We start from the raw sequence: 25,619 nt of genomic DNA, 5'->3' as shown, positions 1-25,619 counted from the left end.
TCCGCGGGGAGGATGGGTAAGTTCATCCGACATTAGTTACGTCATCCGCCGCCGGGCAATGGTTTAGCCGAGGCGAAGTAACCGAATTCTCGTTGACACGTGCATCGCCATACGTAGAGGACACGAGGAACAAGCCAAATGGACCAGATCGGAAGCAAATAACTCGATTTGCTCGGTCTACGCGTACTTGACTGGCTGGAAAGCTTCTAGGGGTGGTCGCGTCGATGGAAGGGTGGTCGAAGGGGGAGAGGGAGGTGGGACACGTAGAAAGTGGAAACGTACGGGAGAGGGTGGAAGGAAGCAAGGAAGCAAGGAAGTTATCGAGGCGGTAGTGTCACCATAGTCGTACAGAGGTGCCCAGTTGTCGAGCAAACTAGCGAGCCAGTCAGCCAAACAGCTCAGCCAGCCAGCGAGCTAGCCAACCAGCCAGCAGCCAGTAAGCGAACCAGCGAGTTCTTGTTTTATTCAGTCGGGATCATAAATTACGAATTTAAACACACAATGAAAGACGCTTAACAAGAAGCTAACGCGAGATTGAGAGGCCCCGCCCGAAACACCTCTTCTTTCGGAGGAACGACCGGGACCGGCCAATCCGCGGCGAGAACCGCCCTTCGTCGTTCAACCGACCCACCGTTTCCACGCCAATCCACTCCGTCCTCCATCGGGCGCTCGCCGACGGCCGACCTATCCGCGCATGGAACCCGAACCCAAACCCGAAATCCGAGCCCCCGCCGCGACCATGCCGAGAGTAAGTCGCCCGTCGAGCGAACCGACGAGCTGCTGCTCCCCGATGCACCCCAGTCGCACACCACTTGGCGAGTAGTGACACCAGGCGGCTGCTACCCCCTATCGGTGGTTCTTGCTTGCACGCGTCGATCCATAGTACAGACTTCGCCGCGAGTCGAAACTGAATCTCGCGGAAGTGCCAATCGAGAACAAAAAGTCACGCGCAGCATGGATCGAGAGGATAGTGATCGAGACCCGTGTACCCAGCAGTGACCCATCGTCGGGAGGATCGTGGACCGTGTCAGTGATGTCTCGTGTGTATCAGTGACCGAAGTGCCTACACCGTTTCTATCCAACTGTCCCAGAGATCTCTCTCCCAACATTCATTTCCGTTCATTGCCGAACTATGCGTGGTGCGAGATGGTGTGTTCCTTGACCAACAACAACAACAATAATAATAACAACAACAAGAAGGCCTGCAACGAGACCACCGGTGAACACTGCTCGGACCTGCATACGCGATCCAGAAGTCCAGACCCGCAGCCACAGAACATGTCGTCGCTGAGCGACGCTCACAGACGGAACAGCCATTTGGAGGGCGACAGGAGCTCGTCGGCTGGCTCCTCGTTGGGCTCGTGTTCGCCACCGCCGGCTACGAGCCACTCGCCACCGCCGCCGAGGCCTCCGTGGCTTCACGATTTTCACGCGGCCGCTGCTCCCCACGTTCTCCAGTTTTTGAATTTGAGCGCCGCCGGTGGTAGCATGCTCGCCAGTCAACCACTCGCGGCTCTTCACTCGATGGCCGAGAGGAGTCATCATCAGCAACACCACCACCACCAGCACCAACAGCATCACCACCAACAGCAACAGCAACAGCAACAGCAACAGCAACAGCAACAGCAACAACAACAACAGCCCCATCATCAGCAGCAACAACAACCGGGGATTCAGTTGCCCAGGATCAGCGTACCTTTGTCCACGATCACGCAGGGACAGTCCTCGCCTACCGGAAGCGGAAAGCACAGTCCGGCCACGTCGATCACCTCCGTCGGGAGCAATCCGCACGGGATCGACTCGATACTCTCGAGACCGGCGGCCACGCATCCTCAGGCACCGGTCTCGGCGACTCACGCAGCCCTTCAACCGTCGCCGCATTCCCAGCACATGACGACGCCTAGATACGCGATGCACGCGGGATTTACCGCATCCTCTGGTTCGTACATTCTTTCTTCTCTTCGAAATACATATGCATATACATCTATGGCATACGCAGGCTTGGAATGTATCGAATGGATGGGGGAACGTGGGATTGCCGTCCCCTGGTTCCCAGAATTCCGATTATGCTATCAGAGTGATCTTTTTGCTTTAAAGGCCACAGAACTTGGTGTTATTCCGATTTTTATTCTATGTATATGGTATTTGGGCGAAATGCCATTGCAAAAACCAATTTGTTCCGGTCTGATTCTGATTTATAGAGAGATACGTGCACGAACGTCAATTTATTCGAGTCGAATTCGATAAAATAAAAATTGATCCCGAATGATTGATCGGCCTAACAATCGAAGAACAAAAATGGCCGCTCGAGTGTGGTCTAATAGATAGATTGATCTTTCGTTGTATTTGAAAATTAATCCATATTTGTTTATCCTATCGTTTGATTTATGGACGCGCTCGTAGACCGATTCAATCAAGAAACTTTATCGATTGGTCCATTTGTTGCTCGAACAATCGAATATCGACTCGATAAATCTCTAAAATCTCGTAAACGGTACGAACTACGCGTTTGTTGAAGCTATTGCTAGAAATATACGAGCAAATTTTCTTTTAGCCCCTCTAATTGTTCGGAATTTGATTCCTCGATCGTCTGGAAGAACCGACCGCGAGTTGAATGAAAATTCCCCGACGACGGTACCTTCTTGCATCGAAAGAGTTTGAACAGATCAAGATGACAAAGTTTCTTTTGGCTAGATACCACAAAGTTAGATTGAAAATCAGAGACCGATCCCGGCGTCGCTGGTTCGCCAAAGCGTATTAGGTAAACGCGTACAGTCGCATGAACCAAAGTTAGCGTATTTTGGGTTAACCACCTGACGACGGTAACCAACTTGCTCGGGGGAATCTGATCCGTATACATAGAAGCATGGGCATGCGAACTCTGAAACACGGTGACCCTGCTCCAATTGTCTTTCGGTGATACGAAGGATAGGATAGCAGTGAGTTTGCTCATTGACAGACAACATGAGATTTGTCTGACGAAAATACAGTTTCATATAGATAACAACAGTATTCGAAACTAATGTCACAACATTTACAGGTGTATTAGACTCACTGAGCATGAGAAACAGTTACTTTAATGCATTATGTGTATCGTTGATGACTGCCGCATAATTAAACCTTCCAAATCAGAAGTTCATCGATAGAATGTATATTACAATTATAGAACGATAAAGTGATTGTTTAACTTGAAACATTTGAAGATCGCGTTGAAATAAAGGTAACATTATCTATTTTTCATTCATTCCAGTTGGTGGCAAGTGGAATCGTTCGATTATTTTCGCGAGAAATGTTAAACGAACATTAATAATAACGAATAGAAGAAAGTCTAAAAGGATATGGTTGGCGCGCAGCCGTTCGAACAGCCACGAATCGTTTTATTCTCCTAGGCCGCACGCCATTTTGTGAATACGAACGCTGGGGGTGCTCGACGGCATTAAAGGGTTCATTCGCAAAGTTGCGTGTCCATTATTAATGATATCGCGGGACATACAAGGGATTATAAATTTAAGAGTGCAACCTTTGAGCGCCGCTCAGAAATACTAAATATATTTTATGAACGAGGGTGGCACGTGACTAGGGTTTATGAGTTCATGAATTAGACCGAGGATAATATAGGTCAGATTCTAAGGGTTCTCGAATTTCTGTGTCTATTCAGACGTCGGAAACTTTTGTTCGTCATAATCAGTCACGTTGTTTTCAGCGTCGCATCGCGGATAGATACCCTTGCCGTCGGACCGCATTTTTACACCATTCTTAGAGGAGAAATTCATTAATCGAGGGTACTCCAATACTTGGAAACGTTAGTTAGTTTGTTTTCCAATTGACTCGTTATCATTGAGTTACGTCTTGAAACCACCGAAAGGTTAAATATGTACATCCATTCTGTTGTAGATAGTCTAAATTTTATTGCAAATGCTAAGCGAATATACAATTGGGTACAAGGAAAGTAAAAAAGAAAATAACTTTACAGTTCTGTTTTACACTGTACAGGTGTATGTTCGCTGTTTCTAGTATTTCGATGATTACAAGAGTAATTTCAGAATCAAAGGAATGAACATTTGTACCAAGTAAGAGCGTTCGATCGTTGGTGTAATAACAAGAAACGAGGAAAAGAAACGGACGATCCTAAACAATCTTCGCGAGAGGAACGCGCTCTTTTTAAAGTATATCCGGAGCCATTATTAGGAATTATGACAACGATCCCAGAAGATATTTGAACGTCCGCCACGGACAAAAGTAGCGTAGCAGCCGGATATAAATCGCAAAAGATTCTTTCAGGACCCCTCGGTTAGCTTTTACGGTTGCCACGCCGAAGATTTCTTCTTTTATCGGAAGGAAAACAATTTTATAGTGGCTGCAGTCTTGTCCGACTACACTTCTCAGTTGTGTATTATTTTCCGGAACACTTTCTACCAAACCTGGCTACCTGCAAAAAATATAATAAAACAATTATAATTCAATTTACTCTAGTAAAGTTTCCATAAACATTTACGATCCTTGCGTGTGTAGGTATACATATATTTTGTTTACACACGTTACCCTGGATCTTCGCTCGTTTTCAAGAATTCTGTCAAGGAATCAAGGTTATTCTGATTGTTTGATTCTGATAAGCCCTGCAGGGGTTGTACAGTGAAATCGTGAGTCGAAGGACCTCACCAGGAATCTTTATGAAGTGGTTATGCCGTAACCGTCGTCGTCTAACCTAGACCTGGCCCGGAGACGTGAGCGTAATGACTCGAAATCGGGTACTTCAGATTCCGTACAAGCTCGCGGAGTATTCAAGGTATCCTCGTATATGCATGTGTAGGTACTACATACCGAACAGTCTGGGCAGGAATCAGTCGACACAGGAATCGTGGATTTCACTAAACCCCAGCATATACCACCTTTTAACGAATCTGTACCTTCCATGAAAATCCTTTGCCAAGCTTTTATAACAACTCGACTAGACGGTCTCGAGGAAATTATAAGGCCTCTTCATTAAAGTATAGATTCGTATACACGGTTTTACGTGTTTCTCGACAGTGTGCCATTGATTACACGCGAATCTGATTTATTAATAGCGTGAAATTTTGATCAACATGTTCCGAGTTTCCTTGCACAGAATTTGATGAAACTCTGTAACAGAAAGGGGACGTCGGGGGGGGGGGGTAGGTAGCAATGATATCAAATTAGTATCCTTCGGATTCGTAAGCTGGTTTAATTGCAGTTGCTATCAATTTTCTGCGGACCTACGCAACCGAGAGTCGCCTGAGTTATTAAGGGGGTTCTAAACCAGTAGTAGATAAACCTGGGACGTAAAACATTCAAAACGAATTGATAGAAAGCTCTTTATGCAGGTGTGTGATACCGTTTCGATGAAACGCAAAGTTCATTTTGTTTTTAACCCAGCTGATACATTAATTCGGGGGATTCGGGGATCTAAATTTCTCAATGAAACCGTAAATTCGCATTAACGTCCGCAGTCTAATATGTAATCGGTTACGGTAATTAGTGCGGTCTACCGTTTCGATACGCAACGATCCGGCAACTCGACCTCTATAAATACCCATGTTACACTCGTTCAACCCCCGGAAAATGCTGGACCAACCTATCTCAACGAACGCATTTTCCCGGGGTTCTAATAACTTTCGGCCACGATATAAGCTGTTTTGAGTATGCCCTCGACGGTGCCCGCTGTATAAACATGTAGCTCGTCCCCGGGGGTGAAATGGGCGAGCAATGCATGTCGCGCAATACGGAATGCGCAGGTTCGATACGCATCCATGCGGTTCATTCAGCCTCCTCTTGGCCACTATGGTAGCTGCATCTGTTCGACCGATGAATTCATTCGCCTCTAAGTCCTGAATACCGCCATCGCGGTTCGATAAATGTTGATCCGCGTTCAAATATTCTAGGGTGAATTAAAATCTTTGCGATATCATTTGTATAACTAGTTTCGTTAGCTCCTTTCGTTTCGCACACCTTCTTGTAGTTTAATTATTTCGTATTATTGAAGTGCAATACGTAGGAGAACAATAAATGTTCCTTCAACGGTCAGCTGTGTTAATTAAACGTGCCGTAAAATATCAAGTAGGATGTGTATGTAGGTATGTAGACATGAATGCACTTACGGAAATTAGACAAATGTTACTTGTCGAACAATACAGTATCGGATAGAAAAGGATCGAAAAGTTTTTCGTGTCGAATAAATCCGAAGGACGTACATCCTATCTTTCGAGTACGCACATATTTTTCCCTATACGAAAGCTGCCCCCGTCGGCGTCGAAAGCGTTCGTTTCCGATCGTCAGCATTCGAGACCAGTGGCTTTTCGTTTCCAGAGGGCGTGCACCATAAAAATCTCTGCAGGAGGTTCAATTAAAGTTGGAGGATCCTCGTGGCGAGATCGGTTACGACACCGATTCCCTGGCTGCCGAAAGTGGTGGCGGACGATCCTGAATATTTTTGTTGATGAGCATGCAGGTTCACTCGTTTATGATCCAATAAATTTTATTTGACTTCAACGTAGCGGACAAAAGGAGTAACGATCGGCCGATCGTATCGCGTGCGTTTCCATATTCGTTTCCCGCACTCTCACTGGAACACTAAAACCGGGGGAATAACGTTTTATTGTGCGGTGGAACAGTCGATGAGAAAAGGACCCGTGGCGTTTCCAATTCGGATTGCACCGGCAACTAGCAACAATAGCCGGTGTTGGGAGAATTTTATAAACCCGATGTGTAAACCTGATCTTTTGGGCACCAGGGGGAAAAATGGGGTCGGGAACAATTAGTAAAAAGTAACAAGCAACGTGTATACCATGAAGACCGTAAAAACTGGTTTGACAGTTCGATTATTAAATTGATTGAACTTTGTTATTTCGTGACCGATCGGATGGTTATTCTTGTTATTTTCTCTGACATGGGAATCGTATGCAGCAGAAACGGGTGTAGTAGAGAGATACATCCGCGGCCAGAGGGAATCTGAAGCAGCGTCCCATAATTTCGATTAAAGTGTTGCCAGACAGTTTTTGCCAGACTCGAAACTTCAGTCATGATTGGACTGTTTCGTGGCCACACGCGTCGCGTTGCGGTTATCCTGCCGGGGACACACAATCTCGTGAACAGTATAGTGAACTATAAAGGGTGCTATCGATACCACTTTCATAAATTTCTTCCATCGTTCGACAACTATTAATATAGCCGTAATGTTAAGCATTTATCACATAGGTACATGTTTTCGTACACTTACGAATGATGAAAATCATTTTTAAAAAATCATTAAGGGATGTATTTCAGTTAAATCAATCCCTTTGTTGTAATATATGTGCAAATATTTTTTATCCGACGGTGACAATAGTCGTGGGCCAGACGATAAAAATATATGGAATCGTCGATAAACGAATATAATTGTGGAAAGGTAGGGTTACGGAAGATACAAAGGATAGACAGAAGACGAGAATGTACGCGTGGATACCTCTATATACACGCATATGCTCACATTATGTTTGCTTTCAATGCAGGTATCGGACAATTTCAACAAAGAACGGAGCCACGGCATCCCGCTGTCTATTGGCCAGGTCTTCAGGGATTAGTCAGTGATCCCCTGGCATGGCGGGCAAGACTACACACACGTGAGTTTCCTTTTCAATCCGTATATCTATCTCTCTTTCCCTTACACAGACACTGTTCCGGGAACGTACATAATTTACAACCGACAATATCAGCACTTGGAATTAATAAATATCATTTTTTTTACCGATCATAATTTAACAACAACGGAGAATACGTACAGTGAATAGTCGTTCGACTTATCGGATAACTTTAGCGAGAATCACCGTGTAAGTTACAACGCGAATTTATAAATATTTAAGGACAACAGTATCTCTTCGGGACGGAAAAGAGAAATATCGTCGTCGTCGAAGTAGGGACTCCGAGAAAAAAGACAGCGCGTTGAGAAGTCAAGAAGATTGGACTCGAAACATCCAAGATGTGTTTTTCAGTCTAGGGATACATATTCCGTTTCCTCCCTCGATATTAGACGGATTTGACAGCTGCTCGTGTTTGCTTTCGCGACGAGGAGATCGAAGTGAAAAAACACGTGCCACCGAGCCACTAAACGCTATTCTAGAGATCACCGAAAACAACCACGGGACGAATCCGAGACGACGAATCCGAGACGACAAATCCGAGAAGAATCTGAGAAAACAATTTTTTGCCCCGCGCGAGAATAAGAGGAGGGGGCGAGAATTGTATGATTTAAGAGGGATGCGGGTCTTGGTCTTACAAATTCTTACAGTTTATTTAAACTTTTCGATACTCGACGCGATCGAAAATTCATGGAACAAACGGCCGATCGACGCGGCGAGTCAGCGAAAGCCCGACATTTCGTGTCCCAATAAAATAAAAAGAAGAAAGGCACAACGATGGATCGCCCCTTAAAATCGAGTGGGTGAGATCGAGCCGCGAAGGTCCCGCGGCTACGGGCGGGGGTCACTTCGATAACCGCTTTTTCCACGGGGAAGGAAGTTGTTCAAGCCATCGGGGCGGGCGTCGGTTCCATAACTCTAACCCCAGCGATTTGTAAAAGCGATTAAGGCCGCCGCAAAAAAATCACAAACAAAGTGAAAGAACACGTGACGGCGGAGGAGAGAGCATCCCCTTTCGGGAGCATACATCAGCCCCCGGTGGTGGCACATGTGTGCCAGCACACACACCGGCATCCCTGACGTGGAGAAGAGATAGAGAGATAGAGAAAGGAACGGAGGGACGTATATAGGTTGAAGGAGACGGACCCTAAAAGTGTAAGAGCGAGACAGAACAACTGTTAGGGGTAGTTGAAGAGAGAGAAAGAAAGGGGGAGAAGCTAAGGATGACGAGATAGGGAGATACTAGGATGTAAGTACGTTGGAACGCGTGGAAGGGCGTGGACGAGTAAACGTGTGCGTCGTGTCGGGTACGAATGTCACTGTGGGACGAATAAGAGGGTAGCGGTGGCGGTAGTCCGCTGCGGCGTCGGATCCGGAATATCATATTCAATATCAACCCTCGTATCCCGGCGAGGCCTGCTGCCGCAGCCTCCCTCTGCTTTCCACACTCACGTGAATAACTCTGGCAATATTTTAATATGACCCGACTTACGCCCAGCAATATAGTATATATGTACGCTTTATATTCCGGGGTGTAACGTCGATCGGCTTGCATGGACCTCGCGAGGCTCGAACGACCGTCGCGGGACCAGCGACCGTTCCACGTTCGGACCGATAAACGGCAAGGATCGCCTTTCCATTAAATACCTCGAGGCACCATCGTACACTCAGGCTCTCTCTCTCTCTCTCTGCCGTCTTCTTTCTCTTCTCCGGATTGTTATACCGGCTGGATATTTTATGGCAAACAGGGACTCAACGGACCGACGCGACGCGACGCGACGAGACGAGACGAGGATTCACTCGGTCTCGGGTCCTGAGAGTCGCGCAGGATCGCTTGTTACAGGGTGAAATACAACTTCCGTGTTATTAAGTGGTATTAGGCTGAGGGAGATGACGGTACAGGTATCGAGCAAGGTTAGCAGAGGGCGTAGAGCGAGAAGGTAAACGATGGAAGCGGTATCGTGATGGTACGGGCGAGCTGGGCCGAAGATCGCTAGAGGAGATAGGGATATTGGTGATTGGATTGGGGGTTGATCCTTGAGAGGGCTGGTAATGATATCGATGGCAATGTCGAAGACTATGGTGATGCTGTTGTAAAGTGACAATAGGTTCATCGTTCGAAGAGCACAATGAATGGAAATGTCGGGAATAGCTGGAGGACGTCTAAAAATCATTAGTACACAGAGAACGGTGTTTTGTAATCTCGAACGCCGTGAAATTACGAGACTTCCAAATGAAGTTTCTATCACGATTTTTTGGGCAGCCCGTAGAAGTAGGGAAAATCAATCTCGGCCGGAGGTGACAGACCGAGATCCCCGAACTGACGTGCATAAATTTCAGCAAAAAGCGGACTTATCGAATTACGGGAGGAAAGTTGCCGCGAGTTTACGCAGTTTCTAAGTAGATGAATAGGGGATATCGCGTGAAACGTGTACCTCCATCGAAGCAGAGGGTGGAGTGCGGTAAGCAGCTCATTAGAACCCTCCCCGCCGACTGGCCATTATTGCCTCGTTCCGTATTCCGTTACAAATTGCTTTATTAAATTAAAGTCCCACAACCCATACTGTTGTGACGACCCCACGCCTCCTCTCCCTTTTCCCTTTCGTTCCCCTCGGATCTCTGTGCCCCGCCATGTGCCGCGTAAACGCGTCTGACCGCGTGCTGCTCGTCCACGGACCTTCTCTCCGTGCGCCCTTCTTAATTACTCGCGCAAATTTTCTTTCCCGTCCCCTCTTCGATAGAATCGACGTCTATAGTTTAATGCAATATTTTTTGTCCGTTGATATTTTGGATCTGTAGTTATCTTTCGTAAGAATTTCATTGACTCCGTAGTTAGTCAGAAACAGATCGAACGATAATCTTCTACTAATTTTCCGGCCTGCTGGCTGGCTTTACGAGCAGAACGGAATAGCTCGATGCTAATCGTGTTCCTTGAAGTACGTCGCTCGTGAACATCTTCGCGCCGCGATAATGCCACCCCAATTTCACCCCCTACCGCGTGCCATTCTATTCGAGGATGGTATCTGGCTACGGGGACCGATGTTCCCTCCCCTAACGCGTCGAACACGGGATCAACGACGAAGGATAGCGATAACAAACTCTGCCTATTTGCCGAACACTGAGCTCACGTGGTCGGCACGTGCCGGTCGACATGGAGACGACATGATTGCGGTCTATCGCGCAAGTGTTTAACCCTTGGACGCGTGATTCCGTCAAATTAAACTACGATCTCCCCTACTTTCACCCTCGAGCCCACCGACGTGCTTTCGATCGAGGGTGTGCAGTCTCTCGTTTGGAACGACAAGTGTCGAATAAAAAGACCTGGATGAACTGAAAAATTAAGAGAAAAGTAACACAGATACCTATGCAATTTGTGTATCGAGGTTTGGTGTACCGATCGTTTCGCGTACACAAGTTTCAAAGAACAAAATGACTTACCGATGACCCATACACATACGTTCGATGTTAATGAAGCGAATGGGACAATGAAGTTGTATATTCGACACAATTCCGTTGCCACAAAAGCGAGATCGATGCATTATCGCCGGACAATTGCATGGTTTTTAATAGATGTGCCTTACACAACATTTTTGGCGTGTAACGAGATGTAAATTTATGACGTAATTATCGATAGGGTATGTAAATCGTTGGGGCCCCCGGCCCCGAGTTTCGAGAGCAAGAAGAATGACGTAAAATTGATGAAGATTAATTGCTCGGTGAAAGGGCTATCTCCGCAAACTGTGCCTCCAATTATTGAATAAGTTTCACGGTGACGATGATAACGCTGTCGAATGACATATACATATACATACACGCATTGTCCTAGCAAAGAATAGGTACCAGAATATTATGACGATATGATAAATATAATATAATTCTTTTAATATTTTCCTATACTCTCTTTTGTAAAAGATACACGGACAAAAAGCCTGATAGTTTGGACACCGAAAGTAGGTGTCCAAATACTGTATTTTTCTATTCTCAGCGGTTCGTTATCGGTTCTAGTTACGAATTAAGAGAAATAACGACCGGGATAATATTTTTAAAGGGAAGAGAGAGAGAGAGAGAGAGAGAGAGAGAGAGAGAGAGAGAGAATATCTCTGGTAAATGTCGATGTTACAGTGTCGCAACAGCTGGGTTGTCAGCAAACGATGACAGGCTCGACCGGGACCGGGGAACACGAGGGTGGCAAGAAGAAACACACGAGGCCGACGTTCAGTGGCCAGCAAATCTTCGCCCTCGAGAAAACGTTCGAGCAAACGAAATACCTTGCGGGACCGGAGCGAGCTAAATTGGCGTACGCCCTCGGAATGTCGGAGTCGCAAGTTAAGGTAAGCTCTTGTTCTTTCTGCCAAGAGATTTTCTGGCGACCAGCGACCGATCAGTCGTCTCAGACGTGTCCGCGTCTTTGATTCGACTACTCCGTACGAACATTTAGTCGAAATAAACTTGCCTCTTTCGTCGCACGTTTCGAAACCGAATCGCGATCGTTTCCACGAATATTTATAGGCGACAAGGTCGTTACTTTTTGCGAAATCGGACGACTATATTACGTTTATTAAAGTTTATGCTAATCCGCGATAAAAACGTCACGGTGATTTAAGTGGGCCGACTAATTATGAGTAACAGATGTAGATGGGTTAATAAAAATTCATAACAGTCAAGCGTTCGCGCTGTTCCGATATTAATCTGTGAATTATCGAACGACGAAACTGTGATAAAAACGAGAAATCAACTTGACTGGCTACTTTTTAATCTTCGCAATTGTTTCATGTTTCCCTTTACCGGTTTAATAGCCTGGCCTTGCAGTGCACATTTTATTACCGTAGAATATATTGCAGTATCCCGATTCCTGTGGTCTCACAAACAATTCAACAGTCCGTAGTAACTAGAAAATGTGCGGTCAAGTTGGTAGTGTCTTCTCCTTGACTTGAGATACTTCGAGCATCTTTTTCAAACACATTCTGCATACAGGCACAAATAGTGAAATGTTGAAAAGCTTAATTTACGAGAAAATCAATTGTATATATTCCTGGTGAACGTGTGCAACTAACCGAATACGTTACTCTGGTAACGCGTCTGACCATTAAGCGTTAGTTCTACTTCTAACTTGTATCTACCTCTAAACTATCATACTATGTACATTCTAATTAATAATTAACATCATATTATGACTGAATGCATTACTGCATAATATGAAACTGATAGGTTGTTCAAACGGTTCTTTCTTCAAGAAACAGTTGTCAGACACTCCAGTAGAACCAGTCCCCTATCCACTGAGAGCACATTTCGCTCGGTCTGTATAAACGGAATCGGGAAACAAGGGCGGGAGTACGAAATCCAGGACAACCAAGAAACAAAAAAACCGTGTCATCGAAGTGGCTTTCGTTAGAAGCGGGGGTGGGGGGGGGGGGGGGGGGGGGGGGGGGGGGGGGGGGGAGGAGGTGTGAGCCGGCGTAGCGGTCGGGGGTACGCGTAAACGAGCGTAATTTTAAAACGCATTTGTTCAGGGGCGGCTTACTCCATCAACGCCGGGGAGCAAGCTTCTAACGAGGCAGCTTGTAAAAAGTTGGCCGGATAAAAGAAGGTGACAAAACAGCCGGAGACGTGTCAAGCTTTGCGGCACCTGCGTCATTTCGTCCGGCTCTCCCTCTGTCACCTCAAACAAAATGGTAGGAACGAAGAGGGCCTAGCCCCGTAGGTGACGACGCTGAGCGTCACAGTGGAACTCCGGCCTCGTCGTCCTCTTTCTCTCCATTCTCTCTTCCACCGTCGTCCCTCTTTTTTCATGTCCCTGTCTATCCGCCTGTTTCTCTCCATCTTTTCCTCTCGTCCCCCCCCCGCCAGCCCCCCCCCCCCCGCGTCTCATCCTTTCCCTCCACCCTACCTCTTGAGAGAACCCCTATTACCTATCTCTCCTATACCCACCCCCGCTGGAGGTTGCTACCACCTCCAGCGAGCCTCCACTTTTACTCCCGCCTCTCGGAGCTACATCTGTAGTACTTGTGCTCTCGAGCCGCGGCTACGAAGCCTCCTCCGGTGTGTCCTCCTCCCTGTTCGCCATCTTCGACCCTCGCAGCCAGCTTCCCATTTCGAAGCCTCAACCCCTGCCATACCGACCGTTCCCTCTCGCTCTCGCTCTCCGTTTCTCTGCTGTCTGTCTGTCCTTCTTTCTCGTTTTCGGTCTCTCTCTCTCTCTCTCTCGCTCTCCTTCTGTCCCTCGCGCTCGCTTTTCCTCCCTTTCTCTCCCTCTCTGAACGCGGACTCGAGCGGCGTCGATGTAGCGCTGTCATTGGCTCGTTCTACGCCGCCATATTTACATTTTTATTGAAAGCTACAAGTCTGTGTCGGTGAGTGATGGCAAGGGGATGAACGCGAGGCGCCCCCTCACGCTTCGAGGGCTGAACGAGGATCGGAACGGGGTGGACGAGCCAGCGAGAGAAAGAGATAGCCTAGGTGAAGCCGCGGGGAGGGTTAGCATTCAATTACCTCGGATTTCCTCGGCAAGAGGCGATTCACCTCTGCGTATATGCCATCTTCGAGGGTGAGATTGCCCCCGGATCCGAACCGGCACCGCGTTTCCCGAAATATTACGACAATATATACCCGCACGCTCGTACAACCAGTCGCTGATTCAGAGCCATCGATTCCGTGTAGCTTGTTTGTTGTTTAGCTCCTGAGTAGGTGCGCTGCCGCGATTTTCCGAATTAGCCGCCGTGTCGGTACTTAAAAGTTCGTAATTGAATGTAATCTAATCACGAGACTTAGATATTATAACCGAAACGATCGTCTCATCGAATTATTATAATCCGTGTCCACGGTGATTCTACTGCCGTAGCGATAGTTCAGGCTTCAATATTCCAGTTATTTCGGTCGATCACCGAAAAAAAGATTATAAGGAAACGAAGGAAGGGAGGGTCGAATAATCCAGAGAAGACGGAGAATTAAAAGCAGAAAAACGAGAGAAACGAGGAAAACAGGACAGTATAAGAATCGATATAACCGGCAAGCCAGAAAAAGCAAAAGGTTGGGAGCCGTTCCTGAAAATTACCATCATCGTATGAATTATTTATTATTCGCCTCTCGGGCCGTCACACTCGTGAAAACTATTAAAAATTACTATAGAAATGCTGAAAATATCTAAAAGTGTCACGGTAGAATTGTTTCCAAGGAAAACGATTGAACTTTCCTCGGGGCGTATCACGGAAAAAATCCAGATATCGTGACTTCCTCGGTTTGATACACTGCCGAAAAAGTCCTTTGTCGCGAACTTTGCTCATTTGCTGCCCCGTTACGATCATGTGCGGTGTATTACATCCTTGCTTCGTGCTTTTCCCGATGTCTTTGCCGGCAGACAACGGTAATTTATCGTCCCTGTGTAACGTCGGGGAACGTCTTGTGCCATATTTCTTGCAGGAACACGCGGCGCCACTGTCCGTGCGTGACACGCGTGTGCCAGTCATCGGGCGTTGAAATCACCTAGGAGGCCTAAAAATGACTTCGTTAAACGGGCACTAGATTTATCAGTCCTGAATGGGTCACGACTAAATATTGAAATTTCATAAATTGCGAACGTCAACGTGTACATTATGTTATAGGGAATTATTCGTTCGATTCGGCCTGTCGAAAGTTTTCGAAATACATATTGCCCGGTGAAATTATTTCACGCGACACGATAGCATTGAACGACACACATACATACTTCTATCCTATTTATCAATATATTATTACGCTTGACGCGGATCAGCATAAATTTATGAAGTTTATTTCACGAACAGGTCGCGTTGTAACTTTTACACTTTGTTTGTTCTGTGACTTCAAAGTTCCCATCTTTTGGAGTTGTCCATCTTTTCGACAGGTTAATTACCAAACCGCACAGATTTTGAGCAATCCCGCAGGACCGTTTCGTTCGTCAAACTCGTAAAAATGATTAGAAACGTTAAACACCTTACCGGCGCACTTATATGGATCATCCTGTACACAAAATCGATACCCTACGTTCGTGGTTTTACATCCGAGATTTATCATTTTTTCAGTATCGGAAAAGGATTAGTGCGGCATATAGGGATTCGCTAGTTCCGCCCAACGAAGATATATGTGTTCTGTCATTCCACATTTCCAGATTTATCACTTTTTCGTTTTCGAAATGCGTATCCGGCCGATACGCGTTTTTTTTGTTAAACACCAAACACACGTTCAAGTATCCGCGACCATCAGCAGTGTAACATGGCAATATTAATGCATCGTTAAAACGAAAGATTAATCGAAATAATGTCGCGCGTTGCTTACACGCGCATCTATCGATACATACGTTCGTAATTTCATCGATTCGACACCGTGAGAAACTTCGGAAATTCTATTTAACTAAGATTCTTGTCGCACTGTATGTAAGTATAAAAAGGAATTAACAATCGAGTGAACGTTTCTTTGCCCGGAATTACACGATTCTCCAAATAGAAGGTTATCCCAATGACTTTCCTAATCTACAAAGAGACTTTTCCAACGTCCGAAAGCATTTCACTCTTGATCAACATCCGAGAATAATTTCCCGTTTGTTCGATGAAATATCACCGGGACGAACGATGCCATAGCAATCATCGTGGAACGCGGTAACTCGGGCTGGCTCGGGATCGACCAGCTATTAAGACTATTACGCGGATCGACGTTCAAATTGCCAACGATATCCGTGGCATGATTTAGTTAGTCGGTCGGTCGAGTGAACAGTGCGCGAAGTGCACCGAAACGTAGTAAAAGAGGGGTGCGAGGGAGCAGGAAAAGAGCATCGACTACTCGCATCAGACTTTGCCGAACGGACGATCCCCGGGATCACTCGTGACCCCTCTATTAGAATCTAATACGGCAAAGTGAACGCGGAGTATTCCCGAGCTAAAGACCGTGACACCCTATCTCGTAGGCGTATCGGTCCGTGTATCAGGGTGTTTAACGCCGACCCGGTTTCACCACTAAACTTAACACCACCAAAAATCTTACGGAAACGCATTAGTATACGGGTACAGGTAGATAGTTCTCGGGCTGAAACTGTGCCGGACACGAACAGAACTATACTTGAATAGAATTGAGCAATCGTGCCGATTAATAATATTAAAGGTGCAGGTACATACCTACGTCTTCTTGAACAACGATGGAACAGTCGTGTTACGTGTGTGATCTTTTCACGCGGTTTCCTGTCCACTGGAATCGCGTTCCACAGGAGACACGTAGTTTAAAAGGATTCCGAGAACAATGACGAACAAGTTTGACGGTTTATCTCGCGTGTCCCCCCTATTAGAATCTAATACGGCAAAGTGAACGCGGCGCAACATTTGCGAGTTAAAGACCGTGACACCCCAGCTCGTAGGCGTATCAGCGTGTGTATCGGTAAAGTGAGGGCTAGATGACAGAGCGAGAGAGAGAGAGAGAGAGAGAGAGAGAGAGAGAGAGAGAGAGAGAGAGAGAGAGGGTATGAGAGAGGGTGGTTGGAAGAGTGGAGAGATGGGGTAACAAGTTGAAGTGCTCGGAAATGGAGAGACATGGGGGGGGGAGAGTGAGCGACGGGGGTTGGTTTCGGGGAAGGGGTGTTTGGTAGATGTAACCGGTGGCGGTGGCGATGGTGGGGGGATAGGGATAAATAGCGGAGGGTAGAAACGCACGGAAGGAACGGGCTTAGATGGTGTTTACGCAGTGGTGGTGGTAGTAAAGTGGCGGTGGTGGCTTCCCCCTTCCGGGTAGAACGGTGCCGAGGGGGCGGCAGAGGAGGGGTGGAGTTGTTTACGGCGGAGTAATCTGCTCGTCGACGGATACCAATATCGATGACGTCAATTAGTACGAGCGAAAGCCTCCTACCCGCTTTTCCTCCACCATGTATCATCATGGTGGTGTATGTACGTACGGCGGCGGCGGCGGCAGCATCGGCGGCGGCGGCGGCGGACGGCGTGGCATAGCGTGGCGTGATAAATCACGGCAGCAGGCGGTGTTCCCTTCATTCACCTCCCACAGCTCGTACCCTCGAAATTGGCCCACATGTACTTGACTCCATAATGCTCGATTCCACGAGTTCTCTCGATAACAACCGGAGACTTTATTTCGCGCCTAAAGAACCCTGGCCCGGTAGGCGTTCTTTTCTCCCTCCGATACCACCGAGTTCCTCGATGTCCGTCGGCCCGATAGGAACGATTTCCGTCGCTTAGGATATTATGTACCGACCGATCGTGGACCCCGTTCTCTTCCTATTACGTTTTACGTCGAGCGTAATTGCACCCCCCCCCCCCCCCCCCAACCCCCCTTCCCGATCAACCATGGCATTTCCAGAACGCCGCGACGCCGAAACGGCTGGCGAAGCGAGAAAGAGCCCCGGCACGAACGTGTTTAGAACAACCTCGTTTCGGATATTGAGACTTCTTTACAGCCGGACGGGTCTTGATCTCGAGTTTATGGCCCCTCTTGATTTTCACGAGACCGGAGAAATCTTTCGTTCGGTTCGATGTAAGGCACTCGAAGATATTTTTATAGAGGAAGCCTGATGAAGCTTGTAGCAATCCTGTTTTCCTTGTGTTTCTCGAAATATACGCTCGATGTTTCCAAACCGTCGAGTTCTCGACATACACCCACCAGACTAACCTGCGAATCAATCCCCTCCGGAAAGAGAATAAATTTCAATCCCAGCTCATTTCATCGACGCTCGAACGTTGTGTGACGAATATCGAGTTTGGGATCCAGGATTCTGATTATTTCGCGATACGATCTTTCCCGTGGCCATAAACGCTTGTCCAATTTTCCCGGCAAAAAGGAGACCCGGGGAAAAAAGTGTTCACAGCGGGGGAAGAAGGGAAGGGGGTGGATCGAGGCTGAAAATCCTCCTCTGATCAAATCGGGCTTCTATGAAGGGGACCGAACTAATCCCGTAACACCCTCGAGTGTTTCCTTGATCAAATTTGATGAATGTATCTGTATCACTGTACACACGTATTAATATTCCCCTTCCCATAATTCATTCGGGCTGCAGAGATCAGCGCCGCGCTTAGGAAACAAAAGAGGACACGTATCGCAGATGCGATCAATAAGATTTGCCTTCGACTGAGCGGGGATTATTTAATTGACTTTCCGGCCTTTTTCGCGCCATGAGTGGAGGGCTTCAAGGCGTTGCTCGAGCGGACGGACTCGCCTCGATTCACTTTCCTTTGCAATATTAACCGGTCCCATTATCAATCCAAGCTTTCGTCGCATTAATGCGGATTCAATATTGTAACACTCGCAATATGCAGTCGTTGGCGACACCGGTAGCGCGACCCGCAGCATCGTTTTTACCGAAATTTGGAAAACACGGAACAATTTCTCCGGAATGGCCGCCACGCCACGCCGCCATTATCGATATTCATTTCGAATAGGGAAAATCAAGACACAAGCCGATCGAAAAGTGAATTCCGGAGGGTTTTTTTCCCCGCGTTTTAAGGGAGGGGCCGTAAAATTTGCCCTCCCTTGCGAAATTTGATTCCGAAATAAAAATAGAATATTGGGGATAACGCGAATCGGTGAAGCCATTTGATCTTCGAGTGAAGCCAAATGGTTGGTCGGGAGGGTATATGGGAAGGGTGAGGAAACATATCGATATGGGGAAGCGGTACGAGAACGGAATACAGAGGAGCGCATTATCGCCAACAGCCAACTACCCTCTGCCATTCTCGCGGATCGCATTACTTATTATTTGAAGAAACATTCTGCTCCAAGCACTTTGTAATATTACGAGAAATTACTTTTGGCTCCGATTGATTTATAAAATTGTGATCGGGTCCTGCCGACCTTGTTTATCGATCGATGCACGAAACACGATAAATATCGCAGTTACAATCGGTGACCAGATCGAAGCTTCGACCAACGCCTGTATTCGTTGCCCAGACAGAAACGTGGATGTACCTACGCTGCGCGTTACAATGTTTCGTGTTTGAGCAAACCTGCTATTTGCGTACGCGAAATTGACGATCAGCATAGATTTCGTTGTTGACAGCGTTCAACACGAACTCTCGGTGTGAAACTGCTTGTTTGCGGACGTGTCTGTGCAAGCGTTGTCCTACGATACTCCTTTCTGTCGTTTCTATTGTATTCCATTGGGGACAATTACTGAACGTATACAGGACGCTTCAAACCGGAACCAAAACGGACGATACTACTCGAGGACTGTGAACAGTAGATCGTACAGAACCGTGGTAGGACGCGACTAGGATGTTTCGCGACGTAGGTGTGCCGCGTTTTAAATTTCGTTGACGGCGTTTTCCGCGTACCCGAATACGCGCTACCATGCTTAAAAATTTATCGACGTGTCAATAAAACGGTTCCATTTGAATGATAAGCGGGCTCAATGACGCGCGAGGCGTCCCAGTGAATGTCATACACGACTTTCCACGCATCATTAACCATCGCGCTCACCGATCCACACCGCCGCCACCCGGCTGAATTTCATTTTTCCGGTATCGCGTGTTCCCCGGGCGGAATATCGTCTGACACGATTCTGAATCCATTACGAGAGACACTCCCGGAACCTTTGAATAGCATTAATCTTGGGCGAGCGAAAGCTTTCGCGTGCCAACTAGCGTTATGCCTTTTGAACCGATTACTCCGTCTGTCCGTGCATCCGGAGGATTTCAAACTGATTATGATGCGGTAAACGCAGTATTGAGAGGACGCATAAAACAAAACAGTGGAATAAGATTTCCTTCGAACGTACATGCGATTCGAGGAAATGTACCTAACATAAAAACAGACTGTGATGGTGATAGAACATTGATTGGTAGAACGATATTATTGATAAACATATGATTATTTATTTCGGTGAAGTAAATGACGATAATTTCGGGTACGTTTTGCATCTGCATCGGGCATGATTGGTGCTTAGCCAGCCGTGACCGCAGGCCGACCGCATTCGATATAAACACTCTCATTTGGTAATATATCTCATTAAGGCCTCATTGATCCACCTCTCGATAAATTTATCCGGTAGTTTCGAATGATATGCCGAAACCCGATAAAAACTCGATGCAGTTGGTTTATTACGGTGGATTCGATTGCTCGGTAAATTTATAGAATACCCGGAATCGAATTACACTTCGACCGCCTCGAACGCGTTTAAACGGTTTCTGATCGTATTCGTTGAATAACGTTTCGAGATTAATTAGCAGCGAACAGGAACGTGAACATTCGACGCGTTGTTAATACTCCACACGGAATCAGCTTTTATTTTAATCATCGAGTTCGATTACATCTTTCTGCCCGTTTTTCTCCCGCCGGAATGGCGGTAGGTTTTATTGACAGAGAGAAAAGTGGACACGCAGCAGAGCGGAATAATGGAAGAGGAAGGCAATGGGATAAGAAAGGGAAAAGTAAAAGTTGATCTCGGACGAGAATACCCGATGAAAGCTGCCAGGGAAATTTGACAGGGTGGAAAATCTGAATTGAAAGGGAAATCAGGAAATGAGAGGAAGCGTTCTATTAGAGACGTTCGGAGATAACAACCGAACGGGAAACGCTGAAATTAAAGTTTTATTTCATTTATTACTCTGACGGTTTTCATTCCGGAAACTTTTACTATTAAATCGGTCGGGTTGATCGTTAAGTTGTCGTTCTGCTTATTATTCCGTAAATACTACCGTAGTCATCTACGTCGAGTCCCCCCCTACACACCCTTGTTTAGAACAATTACAACCCTCTCCAACTTATCGATGGCATCGCGTGTACGATTCTAAATGTCCGGGCTTATTGAAGCCACGCGATCACAAAGTAACGCGTGTCGATGCAAATTTTCTCGATTCGAATCGCGTATCAAGATGTGAGTCACGCCTGTAATCTTCCGCATAGTAAATTATCCGCCAATATCAACGAGATCAGATACTGTCGGTATTATCTGTTACGACCTAGGGAGTGTTGGTAGGGGGGGAGGGGGTGAACGAAAGAGAGAGGAAGACAGAGTGAAATAGAGGGTGGCGGAAAGAGAGACGCGCCCGTCAGGGAGAGAGATCGACACACCGTGCCGCGGTAAGGGCTTTGCGCAGTTATAAATGCGGTTTTGTATCTAGCTTTACAGGACAAAGTAATGGGCTTAGATAATCCTGATTTAATAAATCGAACAGTTGCGTGGTAAGACCGGGGACGAGCCCGGAGGAGGGGCAGGCGTTTACAACGGCTGCGTGACTAATGCGTTCAAAAACAAGATGAATGACTCGCCGGAAGATCTTCCTCTGCATTTACATTTCACCACTATATTTCTCCGCGAGAAAAATCCCGAAAATGCCGATCCAAATGCCTCGCGTATTACCCCTCGCTAAACGAAACGTTCGTGTTTTTTTTCTCCTCCAAGTGGGATTTGCCGCGCGCACGCACACACACACACCTCAGCTGTGACCATTTCATTGGGGCGCTATCGATGAGCAATGACCTTAGTAAGCCCTTTGTTCTTTTTTTTTTGTAGACCAACTGTCTTTGTGGTTTTTCAATTATAAACGTCAACGGGAATGATTGTTGGACATTGATTACGCGGTGATATTCAATGGTTCTCTGCGACCATTGAACGAAACAGAATGGATTTCTTTGGTCAAACCGTCGATTAATACCCAACCGTTTAATCGGCTGTTCTAATGTTAACCGTTCTATTTGAGGGCATGTAAAGTGCAGAGATTTTAATGGGTTATTATCGGGTACTCTTGCGTCACGTTTTGGCCCCATTACGGTCTATTAAATTAGAGGTAATTCCTGGTTAAACAGCGCGCCGCCATAATGTTATCCGAAAATCAATTCTTACGATCGAGGTGGAATCATTTCGTTTCAGTTAGATTATAAATTATTGCCGCGAATAATTTGTTATTAATCGTCTATCCGTTTTATTAACATTGCTGCGTAACGAACCAACAAGCACGGTGCAATCGTATACATTTTCTCGTTGTGCTCGGTGAACCGAAACCTGCGCGTTTAATCGCCTTCGGTTACCTATCCGTACAGCGCAGAGGTCCGGTCGTAACGAAAACAAAGAACATTTAATGGAGGACAGCCGCTATGGAAATACGATGACAAAGATGTCGGAACTGTTGCACGGCCGTAAACCACGTCCCTTGCAAAATCAAGTCGCGATCGAGCAATGCCGCTCGTAAATGAAACTCGAATTTCTGATCACGGAACGAGGCACGAGTTTCAATCGGAGATCGTGGGGAGTCGAGAGTGTCACTGTCTTCGCGGACCGCTAATAAAAATTTATCCCTTGGCCGTTCTAGTTCCTGCTTGCTTTTTCATTTTAGTCCCTTCCGTTTTATTAGGAGAACGATAAAACGCTCGATCGATGACCCACGATCAACATATCGTGCGGTGAAATCACGCAGACGAATTATTAAGTCGGGACAGCTTGAAACATTTCGTTTCTCGTGGCTCTGATAACAACCCGGTAACCAGTGTCCCTCCTCCGTATCTGAGATTTCAACGAATGATTTCTGTCGGGTTTTATCCGTCATCGGAATGGAATCCCTTAAATCACGATCGTTTAACGTCCCTGAAACAAAATCTAACCATTTCAAAGATCAGTCAAAGACAACGGTATATTACACTTCTGGTTCTTTAACGGTAATATCATTATTTTCAAGAAAAAGAAAAGCCAAAGTGTACTCGGTGAGTTTGTTTCGCTCGAAAATACAAAAAGCAAGCAGGATGCCTCGAAGAGGTTATATCCGTATCGCAATTTACATTTTCCACGGAAGAAGCCGACTGTCCGGTGTCTTATAAAATAAAGGGTCGCGCGTAGAATCTTGAAATTGGACCGAACTTATTATTCGACCGAATCAAAATGGTGGCACGGAGGAGCAAAGGGAGAAGAGAAAGACCGAGAGACAGAAGAAGAGAGAAGGCGGTTAACGAATACACCTCGATGAGAAAGGAAGGCGACTTAAGGTGGTACATCTATAAAGCTCGAAATACGCGGCAGGAGTCTGTGTCCCCACAACAATGTATTTAATTAACGTAACGGGCGTCAGGGGAGCGCGGGACTCGAGCGTAGCGATTGCACCCACAAACCACCCTCTATCCATGCCAGCGCCGCGTGACCCCACTAAACTCCACCCCCTCTGCCACCCCTATTTTCTCGCCAATCCGCAGGCTTGTTCAATGGCCGCCAAGTCAAGAGCTTAAATTAAAGATATAAGCGTCCCGGCGTGAGGCGGTAAACGAATTAAAAAGTAAACGGCCGGCCCACCGTAAAAGTTAATAGCTGTTCGGATGAAAATTAAAACACTCGAGGAATTAAGATAACGGAGAGAAAGGAAGCCAGACAATCTGGAGAGATTGACTCTGTGCGCGGCTGCCTCAACATGAAACGTCGATTCCTCTTTTAAAACGGCCGCGCCGTCCACCCTTGGCTTCTACTTTTGTTAATCCCGCGGCCACTTCGTGACTGGAACCGATAAAAAAAAAACGGGAAGGGTGGGACTCGTTGAAACAGCGATAGGATTTGATAATTACTGGAATATGTAGATAGACACATATATTCGGATCGACGTTGTCTCACAAAATTCATTCGGTAGAGTGTCGTGTAGACGCTAGAATAAAAACAGAGCCATTTCCAGCTCCCTTGGGGGTTTTAATTAAACGAAGAATATCTCATACAGATCTCTCGTAGGGTTGCGCAAGTTCAAGGGATGAACAACGTTGACGGGCAAGGGATCGGGGGGATACAGTTGAAATTGACTTTCGGCTGGGAACATTTCCGTGTAAATCACTCAACGATGATTTCCTTTTTCCAGGTGTGGTTCCAAAACAGGAGAACAAAATGGCGGAAAAAGCACGCGGCCGAGATGGCGACGGCGAAGAGGAGACAAGAGGAGGTGGAGGGCGTCGTCGGGGAAGGTGAGGACGGGTGCAGCGACACGGAGGGTGATGGGAACAGTGAGACTGCCGCGAAGAGGCTCAGAAGGGAGCTCGAGCAACAGTACAGGCATTAAAAATACGTGTAAAAAACTGCATTAGTATAAGAACGAAAAGGGACATTCTTTAGGTAGACATCTATTAAAAAAATGGAACAGGGCGCGGAGAATCGTGGAAGGGTGAACAAATTTCCTTTTTCTTGTGCGTACACGCGATTTTTCTGTATTTCCAAATCCTTCTTTGACCGTAAAAATCGATTTTTTCGAGCACAACAGAAGGATTCACCGTACTCATAATTGCTGCGTTTAGTTTCAAGCGATTTTCTTTACGATTATTGCAGCGGCAGACGTTGGATCATGAAATTCCAGGTTGGACAACAATCTACGAACAATGTATGTTTGCGATTTTTTCAAACCAATCGTTCTACCATTCACACTCGTTGATTAATTTATTGAATCGAGATCTCTTGCGTGGAGAATTCACAATAACTGTGTAAAAAAAGGCCAAAGATTGATTCGCGGTAATTTGAAATCGAAAACTGAGCTTAGTCATTCGAAAACTTAATGAGCTTGGATAACACAACACGCTCGGGACATTCCGGTTCCTTTCCCTTTCATTCATCTGTCTTTGAACGATTGCTCCAAACACGTTTTTCTTTTGTTAATGTTTCTAGAAAGAAACCAACTGTCACTTGTATATACATATTTGTACTAACAGGATATTCGTACGTGAAAAGTCAAACGAAAAGTTATGAGAATATAATATAAAGCTCGAAGAAACACAATAGTATATGATAAAATGATTTGCAGGATATCGATACATACCGCGAAAACTGAGAATGGAAAATGTCCAACGAATAGTTTTAAGACAAGAGAACAACTCTTTCGTCGTATTCTTCAACGAATCATGTACTGTAAATCAATGTTCAATTGAAAGAACATTGCGTCCCGTTCATTATTGATTTAATGTTATGCGTACCGATGAATCCTGTTTTCGTAAATCTAGTCAGACTTGTAAATAATCGAGTGAATGGAAAAAGTCTCGCGTCGACTTGCTTGAATTAGGAGAATCACAGGAAGGGAAAACTGTGTACGGCGTCGT

The 25,619-nt window shown here is 46.2% G+C and overlaps 1 protein-coding gene across 1 annotated transcript; it reads left to right on the top strand.

Moving 5' to 3' along the window:
- The first annotated feature begins 1,146 nt into the window (after nucleotides 1-1,146).
- LOC107191461 (homeobox protein Nkx-6.1-like) lies at nucleotides 1,147-24,595 on the top strand. The gene is made up of 4 exons (XM_015580519.1): nucleotides 1,147-1,939; nucleotides 7,506-7,616; nucleotides 11,754-11,962; nucleotides 24,398-24,595. The coding sequence occupies exons 1-4, from the start codon at nucleotides 1,147-1,149 to the stop codon at nucleotides 24,593-24,595; spliced, it is 1,311 nt and encodes a 436-aa protein (XP_015436005.1).
- The last annotated feature ends 1,024 nt before the right edge of the window (nucleotides 24,596-25,619 follow it).

Source organism: Dufourea novaeangliae, unplaced genomic scaffold, assembly GCF_001272555.1.
Source record: "Dufourea novaeangliae isolate 0120121106 unplaced genomic scaffold, ASM127255v1 scaffold267, whole genome shotgun sequence".
Classification (NCBI taxonomy): Eukaryota; Metazoa; Arthropoda; class Insecta; order Hymenoptera; family Halictidae; genus Dufourea; species Dufourea novaeangliae.
Note: the sequence above shows the minus strand (reverse complement) of the source record. Positions and strands in the feature narration are given on the sequence as shown.

What these genes read in the sequence shown, in the direction of transcription:
- LOC107191461 (XM_015580519.1), top strand. Translation starts at nt 1,147, where the DNA reads ATGGTGTGTTCCTTGACCAACAACAACAACAATAATAATAACAACAAC. An exon ending in GCGGGCAAGACTACACACAC is followed by an intron (nt 7,617 to 11,753) that starts GTGAGTTTCCTT and finishes TCGATGTTACAG; the next exon opens with TGTCGCAACAGCTGGGTTGT. An exon ending in TGTCGGAGTCGCAAGTTAAG is followed by an intron (nt 11,963 to 24,397) that starts GTAAGCTCTTGT and finishes TCCTTTTTCCAG; the next exon opens with GTGTGGTTCCAAAACAGGAG.